Source organism: Gekko japonicus, unplaced genomic scaffold (assembly GCF_001447785.1).
Source record: "Gekko japonicus isolate JY-2015 unplaced genomic scaffold, Gekko_japonicus_V1.1 scaffold101, whole genome shotgun sequence".
NCBI lineage: Eukaryota > Metazoa > Chordata > Lepidosauria > Squamata > Gekkonidae > Gekko > Gekko japonicus.
In genome coordinates, this window is record NW_015165238.1 from 775,700 (window position 1) to 788,201 (window position 12,502).

The 12,502-nt window shown below is 42.8% G+C and overlaps 1 protein-coding gene across 1 annotated transcript in view; it reads left to right on the plus strand.

The window, feature by feature from the left end:
* The first annotated feature begins 238 nt into the window (after window positions 1-238).
* PLXDC2 (plexin domain containing 2) overlaps window positions 239-12,502 on the plus strand; it is a 190,936-nt gene continuing 178,672 nt past the window's right edge. Inside the window, exons 1-2 of the mRNA XM_015410001.1 lie at window positions 239-374; window positions 3,813-4,024. Of these exons, the coding sequence (XP_015265487.1) occupies window positions 239-374; window positions 3,813-4,024 (348 nt within the window). The remainder of the gene's footprint in view (window positions 375-3,812; window positions 4,025-12,502) is intronic.

Below are 12,502 nucleotides of genomic sequence, written 5' to 3' on the forward strand. Positions count from 1 at the left end.
TAAAAACGAACACTTCAAAGGCACTCCGTACTCAAAACTCCTTCCTGTGAGTCAGACTTAGGGATAATTTTATCTGGAGACTGGTTAGATTAATTTCCAAAGTAAAACAATTGTGTGTCTTTGTAATCAAGAAGGCTGATTTTGTCCTGATAGAATCTTGTACTGTTTGAAAACTTAAAATTATGACTAGACAGATATGTGACCCATGAGGAATTGAAGGAAAATTTCCTCCTCCCAGATGTCCTCTGCAATTGCTTTGGCTGTGCAGCTGATGCCTACTAGCTGGGAAAGAGAAATTGTGGGTTATGGGATGGATGCTGCCAACAAAAACTCTCAACAAAATTCCACTTTTGCCCTTGACCTCACAGTGCAAGGTACACAATTTAATCACAGGGACTGGCAGCTATTTTGCAGCTGCAAGTTTCGGGTGGCAACTTCATTGAGAAAAAGCACAAGGGGCAATTCTGATTGGGACTGTGTTGTCGGAGAAGAGGGGCTCTTGTCTTTCCCAGTACACCATTTTCCTGAGCCCCCAGTGAGGCAAATGACAGCTCCCAGTGCCATTTTAGGGTGGGAAATAGCATGCGTGGAAGGCAGGACCCCTCCCCCAGTCCTATTCAGAATCAGACTACTGAACTGCTTCTAAATGGAGTTGCTACCAGGAACTCACAGCTGCAGGATGGCTGCAAGTCCCTCTGGTGAACTCATGTACTTTGCTACACATAGTTCAGCCCTCATTATGGGAGTCAAATACTGATCCTGATGAAAGTTCCTACACCTGGGTGGGAAAGGAATCCTGCAGCCTGTCCTCTTTATATAGCACCTCTGGACTGGCAGTCAAGCTGGGATGCTGCTTGCAGTTTTGTACTTAAAGGCCATGAAAGTTGGTATACTTCCCTGTCCCCCTCCTGTTGGAATGTCAAGAGGCTGTCAAAATTCCCCACCCCTTCTGAGTAATCCCACCTTTTCCTGCCACTCTGATGTCTCCAACCAGTTGGGTGTCCTTGTAAGCTCATTGACCAGGCAAGTCAAGGTGACATGTCTTCTGTCTATGAATCCAGGTGCAATGGAAAGTCAGGTGGTCATCTACCAAGGACAGGAAGAGATTATTGTGTACCCTACATTGTTTCTGTGGTGCCAAATTACAGAATGTGCCTGTTTCCTAATCATTCTTGGCAGTAGCTTCGGGAGTGAATGATTACATTTTTTTTTTTTTTTTGCAAAGGTACCTAAAGATGCTAAGAGCCGGATGGGATGCAAAAGTTCAGCAATAGGGTCTTCTTCCTTCCTAGGCAGAGCTAATTATAGGTGAAGGTAAACAAGTAAGGCTGTGACCCTACACATAGTTACTTGGGATTAATGCCATCAAACTCAATGGGCCTCATTTCCAATAAACACACAAGGGGAAAAGCTATCTCTTGCACTATGTGTGCAAGATAGGGAAGGTGAGCGACAGAAAGAAGACACATCGCAGAATGTGTGCATTAAGGATAGGGTGGAAGAAAGACACAGCAGGAAAAAAGCTTCTCTCCCAGGCTATTGATTAGATAGCTCTTAGTATATTCATTTATCTGCCACACTCTTGGCTTTGGGCCTCTATTCTACATACAAGAAATCTGGAGGTGCACTGCGAGCACCAAGTGTATCAGTGATCACGCCTGTTAACACTGTCATATCTGTCAGCATTTTGTGACCCAAAGCCCCTATTTATGCTCTCAGTGTTGTGATGAGCTCCTCGGGGGAGTGGCAGCTTTGGATGGATTTGAGAATGGCAGTTTGATAACATATTCCACTGAGCTGCCCATCTCTCTGAGGCAGCTGAAAATTATATCAAACAGAGAAATTTACAGCAATTTATTCAAGGGAAGAATTGTAGGCTTTCTAGGGAAAAGGACGCACTTCAGCTCTTGGTTAAGAAATGCAATTTGTTGGCACCCTATTTCTGTAGATGACCATGATCTGGGAAGTATTCAGCCGTATTAAAATTTACTGCAGAGAAGTGTTGATCCAGGATTTGACATGATGTTCAATAAACTGATGGCCAGTGCTATAGCGTGAAGACTGTACTCAGTTCTTCTGAATCTGCTACAGCCACTTTCTCGCCATGATATAATTACAGCTGGTGTGCACTTCTCTGGTTGTCCTCATTGACAGAATTTCACAAGTACAATATATATTTTAAAAACAAGGTTGCTTTTCTGAAGTTCTGAACCAGCATCTTGTGATCTCATTTCATTCTCTCTTTGGAATGTAAGATGATTTCACTCCCATTTAACTGTACGGAACAACAGCTTCAAGATCTATGAGCGCTGATCCGAATATTATGTATCACTGTGTGGAAGCTGTGGGGGGAAATCTGGCTTTGTAAACTGCTTACCATAAACATTGGCTGATTGCATAGATGGTCAGTTCAGATAGAATAGTACCAACTTATTCAAGAGGAAGGCTGTAACAGGTTAGTCAAATCAGGCATTTGAGTACAGCACAGGTCTTTCCACTAGCAAGGACAGAAGTCCCATACAGGAGGGAGGTGTGCTTACCCTCTTTTGTTCCTGGAATCAATACAGCCCTGTAGAATCTGATTGGTTCTTTGCCTCTCAGGGACAATAAGGTTGAGATGGTCCTTAGGCAAGGTCTACTGCGAAATCTATCTTCAGGTTTTGATGTGGGGTCTTTAGGCTGTTGAGAAACAGAAGCTGAAAGGTGACTATAGGATGAGGGGTATGTTTATGAGGAAAGTAGGGCCCAACAGGGGATAGGTGATCCTGGATTTGGCCCTAAGTAACACCCAAGAACTGGTGAGAGAAGTAAAAGTGATTGTACCACTTGGGAACAGTGATCATAACGTTATTGAGTTCAACATTTGTATAAATAGGGAGTTGCCCAAAAAGACCCATGCTTGTTTATTTAAGTGGTTAAGGCATGTGGAAGTGAGACCCATGAAGAGCTCACCTGTCATCATAATTCATCAGTTTGTATGAAAATGACTGAAAGTAAGATCTCTGAGTCTTGCTGCCTTGCTATGACATCCTGTTACATCTGGTTAATGGTATGGGTTTTTTTTGTTAATTTGATATATTAGTTTGGATCACCCCTAAAATTTCCATAAACTTAATGAAGGGAAGTAATTTTCACTGTTGCTGGAGAGCTCTGATATCTCTCCATAGTAGCTAGTATTGGGGGTCCCCTGCTCCCCAAGAGTAGGGGTAGCATTTTGGGCTGCCACAGGGTGGAGAAATTGGCAAAAATTATTTCCGCTTTCTGTGCCTGCAGAAATTCTAGGCAGGATCCGTGCCATTTTAAAGTGTAGGCCCTAATACAAAGTGTGCCTCTCCTTGAAGAGATGTAAAAATGATTTATAGCAATTTTTGTTCTGTCTGTAACCCATGCCATTTCACAAATCCCCTTTTTGAAACTGAAGGGAGTTTCATACACATATCAAATCTTCAAGCCAAGTGAATGCAAAAAAAAAAAAAAAAGGCCAAAAATTCTGCTGGGTAAGAGATGTTCTTTGACTCCCTGCCTTAACATCAGGATCGCCTTGTCTTCTGTATAAACTCTATACAGTAATTAAGTTAATTTATTTGTGTGCCATTGATCAGATGTACAGGAGTGTTAAAAATACCCACATAAACCTGATGCTGATGGGCATAATATATTGGTGTAATAAATCAGTAAAGATTGTCTTGTTTGTTATACTGTGAAGTCCCATGTAGATTGATGGATGGACACTATAAAATAATTATGAGAGAGTGTAGTTCTTTGATCGTACCATTTGAGCATTTTTTAAAAATAGTCTCTTTGTCAAACAGGTTCATTTTATGAAATGGTTCAGAACTTCCCACAAGTGGAGGAGAATGTACATGTGGATTCCTACACATACAGCCACAGATGGAAACGACGTTCAGAGTCTCTCAAGCCAGTGGACACCAACAGAGCCAGTATGGGGCAGGACTCCTCAGAACCTGGAGGTTTCACAGATCTTCTGCTTGATGACACACATGACAATGCTACACAGATTGAGGTAGAGGACTGTTGTATTCATTTGGTTTACTTTCATAACTACAGTGTGGGGGATGATAAGAACTGTGCTACAGTCAAACCAAGGGATTTAAAGGAAGTCATTCCTTCAATGGATTTGACTACAGTATAGCTGATAGCCAACAATCCAAAGTCAACAATCCAAACCATGAGCATTCATTTTTGCATGGTTCTATCACAGAAAATATTAAGATAATAGAAATAATGTATACAATTTATAAGATTTGAGCTGTGTGGTAAATACAGATTCTCCTGCCCAGAGGCACTGAAACGCATGTTTTAATTGTCTGTTCTGTTTTCCAGCACTAATCTTGTTAGAGTGGAAAATTTCCATCTGTCTCCTTCATTAGTCAGTACTCTTCTTCTTTTCTCCATCTGAGGCAGTAATCCTTGGTATCAGGGCTTTTTTTGTAGAAAAAACCCAGCAGGACCTCATTAGCATAATAGGCCACACCCAACAGCAGGAACTCATTAGCAGAGCCAGTTTGGTGTAGTGGTTAAGTGTGCGGACTCTAAACTGGAAGAACCGAGTTTGATTCCCCACTCCTCCACTTGCACCTGGCTGGATGACCTTGGGCAAGCCGTAGTTCTGATAAGAGCTGTTCTTGAAAAAGAGCATTTTCTGTCAAGAGCTCTCTCAGCCCCCCCTACCTCACAGGGTGTCTGTTGTGGGGAGGGGAAGGGAAAGGAGTTTGTAAGCTGCTCTGAGACACCTTTAGGTAGTGAAGGGTGGGGTATAAATCCAATCTCTTCTCCTTCTTCATATTACGCCATGCCCTGACAGCACAGCATATTAGCATATTAGGCCACACACCCATGCCTTCCCTTGGCTTGCCCGGGCACCCTGCAGCTGCGGGGAGCCCAGGCAAGCTGGCCCTCGGAGGAGAGGCAGTTTAAACGGCATTCCCTTGGCTTGCCTGGGCGCCCCGCGGCTGCTGGGACCCTGGGCAAGCCGGCCCTTGGACAGGCCTTCCCTCTGTAGCCACGCACGCAGTGGTTTTGCTGCAGTTGGCGTGGCCAACTCAGACACCAGCCAGAACTCCATTCCTGTGTGTTCCTGCCCCAAAATAGCCCTGCTTGGTATAGTGGTTGCTAGGAAAGATGAGGTCCAGTTCTATGATTCTAGATGGAAACGGGAGCCAAGACAGGCAGCAAGTCTTTTAGTCACTCAAGTTATGTCTTGGTAAGAGGTGAGAAACCCAACATATTATTTTCCCCTTTCTTTTGACTGATCAGCCCTGGAATATTGATAAACAATATCACCAGTATGAACTGTCTTTGTTTTGTCTTTCTTGGAAAGTTATGGGAATACTTTTATCTTCCTTTTTTGATCTTGTTTGCCATTCTAGCAACCCCATAAGATAGATCACCATAATTCCCACTTTAGAAATTGATATAAACAGAGACCAAAGCTCCCTGATATCTCATATTTTGAGAGTAAATTGGAGTGCAGCTTTCCTGAATTAAAGTTCACTGTTCCTGCCCATATCCTTTAAAAGTTAATATATACAACTGCAACACTTGTTTTCTTTTCAGTTTTCACATTTTCATCATATCAGCTTCATTGTGCCGTGCATAACAAAGTCACTAACAGAGCAATCTGGAGCAAAGTTGCATCCTTTTAAGCCAGTTGACTTCAGAGGACTTAGAAGAGTTTAACTCTCTTCAGGAGTACACTGTAATTTGATATATACTATTAGTTCTTGTTTGATTAAATGCCATATTTGACCCGGCTGCTGAAATGTCAGTCCCATTTGTTCTCTTAATGTGATTGCTCAGTTGTATTTCATGCCTCTTAGTTTCTTGCCAAAAATGAAATAGTGGTGTTAGATTTATCTACTGCTTTTGATATAATTGATCATGGTATCTTATTACACTGGTAAGGGGGGGTATTGATGTACCACTTTGTTGATTTTAATGTTTTTTATCTGGTAAGACACATAAAATGGTTATTGGAAAAAACGGTTATTGGAAGACCTGGTTTTTAAATTGTAGCTTACCCTCATTCTGTTCAACATTTACAGATCAGTGTTTTATTTACTTATTAATAAATAATTTTGCTCTGCCTCTCCAAAGACCTGTTTGAGACAGCTCACAAGTAAAAACAATGTGATAAAAAACATACAAACGATGTAAGTTATCAGTGTTTAAAACAAGCTAGAGGTTTAAAAACAGCAGAAGCCTAAAATGAAATCCATAAAGCAGCATTTCCCTGAAACCTAACAGGATACAGCCCTTGAGTTAAACTTATGACTTCGATCATCAGGGCCTTTAGCGTTGACTGTTGTTAATACAGTCATGAATCTCCAGTTCTCTATGTCTTTTAGCTAAGCCTCCGGATGCAGCTGTCTCTGTTTCAAACTGTTGTGTACAAGAGGTAATCAAGTGAGTGTGAGAGAAGCAGCTGAAACTTAATCCATACAAGATGGAGCTGATGGTGTTTGGTAGATCTGATGGTTTTTGCATTGTTATAGAAAATGTTGGTGGTGTATATGTGTTTGTCATGGAGTTGGTAGATTTTTAAAATTTTACTGTATTTTTTTCACATTGATCTTATGTAAATGTTTGATCAATTATCTGTCTTAGATTCCATGACTCTTTTGGGAATAGATGGTGTTTAAATATTTTAAAACGAACATTTATTCATCATAGACTAAGCTACAAGCTGTTCTTTGTAGTTGAAGTTAGTGATGTGTTTCTTGTTTCCATGTAGATATTTCCTAAAATATGTATGTGGAGACTTGGCTGATGTGCCTCCTCTCTATGGAGGATACAACCAACTTTTCACATCTTCCCCATTTTTCCCCCCATTAAGCATCTTTAGCTTGCTTTTTTCTTTGTTTGTTTTGGCTGGGTAGAAATACTTTAAAGTATTTTTTTTCGGTTCAATACTTCTTGAGAGAGACTGATGTCTCACTTAGTTTAAATGGGATTTATTCTCAGATGGTTTGTGTTTCATCTGCATTTAATTTATAACACACTTCAGTATTTGGGCTAGTTTCCTTGGGTGGGGAGTCTTTCTGATTCTGCCTGCTCTTTTCCTCCTTTCTTTTTGCAGTTTATCCTATTGTAATCTACACAGTGTAAATCATATATCAAGTAAAATCTTTTTTTAATAATCCTGTCCCTTGACTTTTACTGTTTCTTAGCTAATATCATCATCAGCTACCTTTATTGGCTTCACAACAAAACGTAGATCATCAAGGGATAAAGGGTACAACCTTCATTGCTGGAGTTGAAACATTCCTCTCCTCTTAGTGGCACAACATAGAAATTTAGCCACCAAATCAGTGATCTCAGAGTTATGGGAAGATAGTGAAAAAACCGTCTTGCAAACATCAGATTGACCCTTGCGAATTTGTAGCAGAGGTTCTAGATATATAGCACGAATATCACAGTAAAATATATAGTGCGGGATAACCTTTTAGTGTTCTTTGAGGGGGTGAACAAACATGTGGACAAGGGGGATCCAATAGATATTGTTTACCTTGACTTCCAGAAAGCTTTTGATAAAGTTCCTCGTCAAAGGCTCCTAAATAAGCTCAAAAATCATGGGATAAAAGGACAAATCCTTTTATGGTGAGTATAAATGGGCAATTTTCTCAGTGGAGGGTGGTAAGCAGTGGGGTACCGCAGGGATCAGTACTTGGTCCACTGCTTTTTAACGTGTTCATTAATGATTTGGAGTTGGGAGTAAGCAGTGAAGTGGCTAAATTTGCAGATGATACGAAGTTGTTCAGGGTGGTGAAAACCAGTGAGGATTGTGAGGCACTCCAAAGGGATCTGTCAGGTTGGAACACTTTCCCTATGAGGAACGGTTAAGGCGCTTAGGGCTCTTTAGCTTGGAGAAACGACGACTGAGGGGTGACATGATTGAGGTTTATAAGATTATGCATGGGAAAGAGCAGGTAGAGAAAGAGGTACTTTTCTCCCTTTCTCACAATACAAGAACTCGTGGGCACTCCATGAAACTGCAGAGCGGTCGGGTTAGAACGGATAAAAGGAAGTACTTCTTCACCCAAAGAGTGATTAACACATGGAATTCACTGCCACAGGAAGTGGTGGCAGCTACAAGCATGGACGGCTTCAAAAGGGAATTAGATAAGCATATGGAGCAGAGGTCCATCAGTGGCTATTAGCCACAAGGTATAGATAGGGACTCTGGGGCAAGTGATGTTCTGTCTTCTTGGTGCTTGGGGGGGGGGTCAACAGTGAGAGGGCTTCTAATGTCCTGGTCCCACTGGTGGACCTCCTGATGGCACCTGGTATTTCTGGCCACTGTGTGACACAGAGTGTTGGGCTGGATGGGTCTTTGGCCTGATCCAACATTGGCGTTTCTTATGTTCAGTACTTTCTATCTCCCCCAGACCGTAAGAACAAAGCCTAGTGGAGTATGGCATTTTTTTAAACCTCCTGTACAGTACCGCAGAGGGAAGAACATTAACACGAGCTGACATAAATGCCCTCCGATGCTTAAAAATAGTCAAGCTGGAGAAGTACTCAGCCAAAACACCATTAGTGGGCATCCCCCACCACAAAAGGGACTTAGCTAATAAACAAGTGATTTGTCATATTTGGTTTGAATCAGGGTCATATGGGGGACTCATGGGTAATCTTTGTCCACGGGCCCACAGTGGCTCTTGGCAACCCTGTGAAGAATGTTTTCTAACCCAGTTCATGTTTTCTTCTCGTATGTCAGCAAAGCTTATTGGAGTAAGCGTATTAACCTTAACTGTGACTTACCTCCTTGGCTATAACAATGGAAGGTGAAAGCATTATGGCTTTCATGGGCCCTAAGCACTTTTGCTTTCACGGGCTCCTCCCACTATAATAATACCAATATTAAAATATTTTTTGATATAACTAAAATACTTCAACATTTCATTTTTTTCTGTTTTAGGCAAAATGTAATAGATTTTCGTGGGCCCTAAACATTTCGGTTTTTTCTGATGTGAGAAGAAAATTAAAACATTTTCTTCAACCCTAAAAGTTTTTTTTCCCCTTCCAATTTTAAAAGAAATTAAAACATTTTTCTGAGCCCCTAAAAGTATCATGGGCACTATGCCTACTAAGCCTAAAGGGTAAATTGGCCCTGGGTGAAAGTGTTCTTGTTTTTCTCTGTACTGTGGGACAGAATATTGACAGCACATTTTGCCTTGTCTCTGGATCTATGAGTACTAGAGGAATTTCACATTACCCTTTTTAACCCATTTTGAAGCCATTTTTGATCTTTCATGGAGTAAACCGGTATAGGGCTGCCATTTCACACATGGCTTTCCCCTTCCGGTAAAGAGCTGGATCTGAAGCGGTTTGCCATTTCAGACTGCACCGCTTTTTCCCACTTTTTCCCCGCTGTCTTTCAGCCGCACGGGCGATCGGCAGCTTTTTTTTTAAACGTTTGCTTTAGAGTGCTATAGCGCTATAGTGCTATAACACAACACTCCGGGCATTCCAATGGGGTTGATATAATGCTGTTATGTTATAGCGTTATACCGTTATAGCACTATAGCGCTATAACGTGAACGTTCCCCCCCAAAAAGCCGGAGATCACCCACACAGGCGAAAAACAGCAGGGGAAAAGCGAATCGGAACCGGGAGAGGAAACTGAAGACTACTTGGAAGCGGTTGACAGGTAAAAAGCTTCAGCCCCGTTTCCTAAATGGGACAGAAGCGTTTGTGTGTGAAATTACAAATAGGGAACCGGTTCTAAAACGGTTCTGTCTGAAATGACAGACAAGAAACCGTTTGGGAACCGTTCCTCTTCCAGATTATATTGTCCGTCTGAAATTCCTCCTAGTGTCTTAATTTCTTTTCTTTTTCTTTTTTTAAAAAAGAGGGTACCTGGTAATTCAGACCAGCAAATACCCTGATATGAGTATTGGATGGAATAATGAGAATTAAGATTAAACCCAAATAACTAGGCCCAGCACACACATTTTTGTCTTAGCTCAGGAAGGATGGCTCCAGAGCAAACTAATTTATGTATTAGCCAAATCGCTCACTCACAACTTTAATGCCAGTAGCTCACAAAGTAGAATTTTTGTTCACAAGACTCCACAGCGTAGAGGGAGCATTGCTTGTTACTTCTAATTTTCAAAATTAAGCACTAGAAAAAGCAGACAGCAATCAAATAGGAGGAAAAAAATCATCCTTTTGCCTTAAAATCTTTAATTGCATTTCAAAACAAGTTTCTATTCCTGCATTCCCTCCTGCTTCAAAATGAAAACAGCTGAGATTTCCTTCATAGTTCAGTTCACACCCAGCAATGACCTCAGTTACAGGATAAAAGGAGATAAAATAATAAGCAATAGTCTTGTTTAGGCACAAAAAGTAGAGGTTATAAATGTAACTCTGTACAGAGCAAGAATTCGTTTGCTTAAATAAATCAGAATAGACAGATATTATAATTGTGGTAGAAAGGATATGAACACACATTGTCTGTCCTGAAAATAAATCTAAGTACACATTTACTTGCCTTTCCTCAAGGAGCTCAGGGCAGAATTCATGGTTTTTCCTTCCTAATTTTTCTTCCCAACAGCCTGGAGCTGCTGGCCACAGCTGGCAAACCTGGGAGAAATTAGGGGAGAGGACCTGGTGCACAGTTGTGATGTTGCATGCTGACATTACTTACAGTAAAAACCCAAAGTGATGCCTTTAGACTCGATCACATTTACAAAAATCCTGTGGTTTAACCGTAGCGTTTTTATAAATGCTAGAGTGTCCAATGTGTCACTTCTGGTATGTACTGGAAGTTATGTCAGCATGCTGGTGTAATGCCAGCACACACTTCATTTCCTTCCACTAGTGCTAGTGGCAAAGAACAGGGATGCTCTGAGGTCTCCCACTATAGCAGGAGGCCAGGCATCCCTACAGCAGCCCTGTGATTTAGGCAGGACTGAGAGAGTGATTGGCCCAAGATCATATGGCTAGGGTTGCCAAGTTGTTTCTTCGCCGCAGCGGGGGACTCCCGGGCGGCGACTGGAGCGCCGCACGCACGTCACCAGGAAGTGATGTTAGGATGGCGGGCACGCTGGGGGTGGGGCCATGACCATCGGAGGGAAAACCATAGAGTTTTCCCTCCGATGGTTGTGGCCCCGCCCACAGCGTGCCCGGCGTCCTAACATCACTTCCTGGTGACGCGCACGTCGGGGTGGGGTTCCCCCCGGGGCCTGATCCGCCGCCGGTGGGGAACGGGCCTCTGGGGCGGGGGTTTCCCTGCCCCCCGGGGGGACTTGGCAAGCCTACATACGGCAAGTTTGATGAAAGAATTGGAATTTAAACCCAGGTCTCTCAGATCCTAGTTCAGTACTCTGGTATGAAAAATAAATCCTTTGGAATGTAGTGAATGTATATTGAAACCAGTTAATTACACTTCAGAATTATCATCACTCTTATAGAAGCAGGTTTCCATAGTCAGACATACTGAAATTAATGACTACATAGTCATAGCCTTCCCCCTCCCCCTTAAAGAGCTAGGCACATGTGTTGTGGCATTGCTGAAAAGATGAGATTGTGGGGATCAACTGCTGGTCACCTGGGGTCAGTAGCTGATCTATAGAGCTGTATCATACATGAGGAATGTGTAGAGCAATATTGTGGCTCTTTTGACAGTGTTTTTATGGGAAACTAGGAATAAGGCCTGTTGTGGAAATAAATACAACGAGATCTAGAAAGAGGCTCTGGGAGAGTGCTCTGGCTTTGGGCAAACAGTGACAATTTGCTGTGGTGACCTCAGCAGGGTATAATGACAGAGTCCACTGTTTTCTCCAGAGGAACTGATCTCTGCTACCTGAAGAGCAGTTGTAATTTTGAGTGATCTCTAGCCCTCACCTGGAGATTGGCAGCAATTGTTACCCAGGACGAAATGGCTAATTTGGAGGGTGGAGTCTATGGCATTCTACCTGTCTGAGGTCCCACCCCTCCGCAAACCTCACCCTCCCCAGGCTCCACCCCTCAAATCCTCAGGAATTGTCCAGCCTGGAGTTGGCAACCCCATCTCCTCCCAGGTAACCATCAACCTACCATTATCTGCCCCTTTGACTTCAGCTGACTTCTGCCCTCCCTTCTGCAGAGCAGTTGTAATTCTGAGTGCTCTCCAGCCCTCACCTGGAGATTGGCAACAATGGTTCCCTATGAGGGACTGACTGGTTTGGAGGGTGGAGTCTATGGCAGTGTACCTGTCTGAGGTCCCACCCCTCCTCAAACCTCACCCTCTTCAGGCTCCATCCCTCAAATCTCCAGGAATTTCCCATCTGGAGTTGGCAACCCTATCAGGACTGGCCCCAATGTGTTTTCTCCCAAAGGCCAAAGTAGGTGACAGGACCAAGCTTAGATGCCTACCAACAGGCACTGAGGGGAAAGTAGGATTGCCAGCTCTAAGGAGGGAAATACCTGGAGGTTTGGGGGGTGGATTCTGTAGAGGGCAGGGCGACGGAGGCATCGGCCTTCTGTCGCCCGCCTT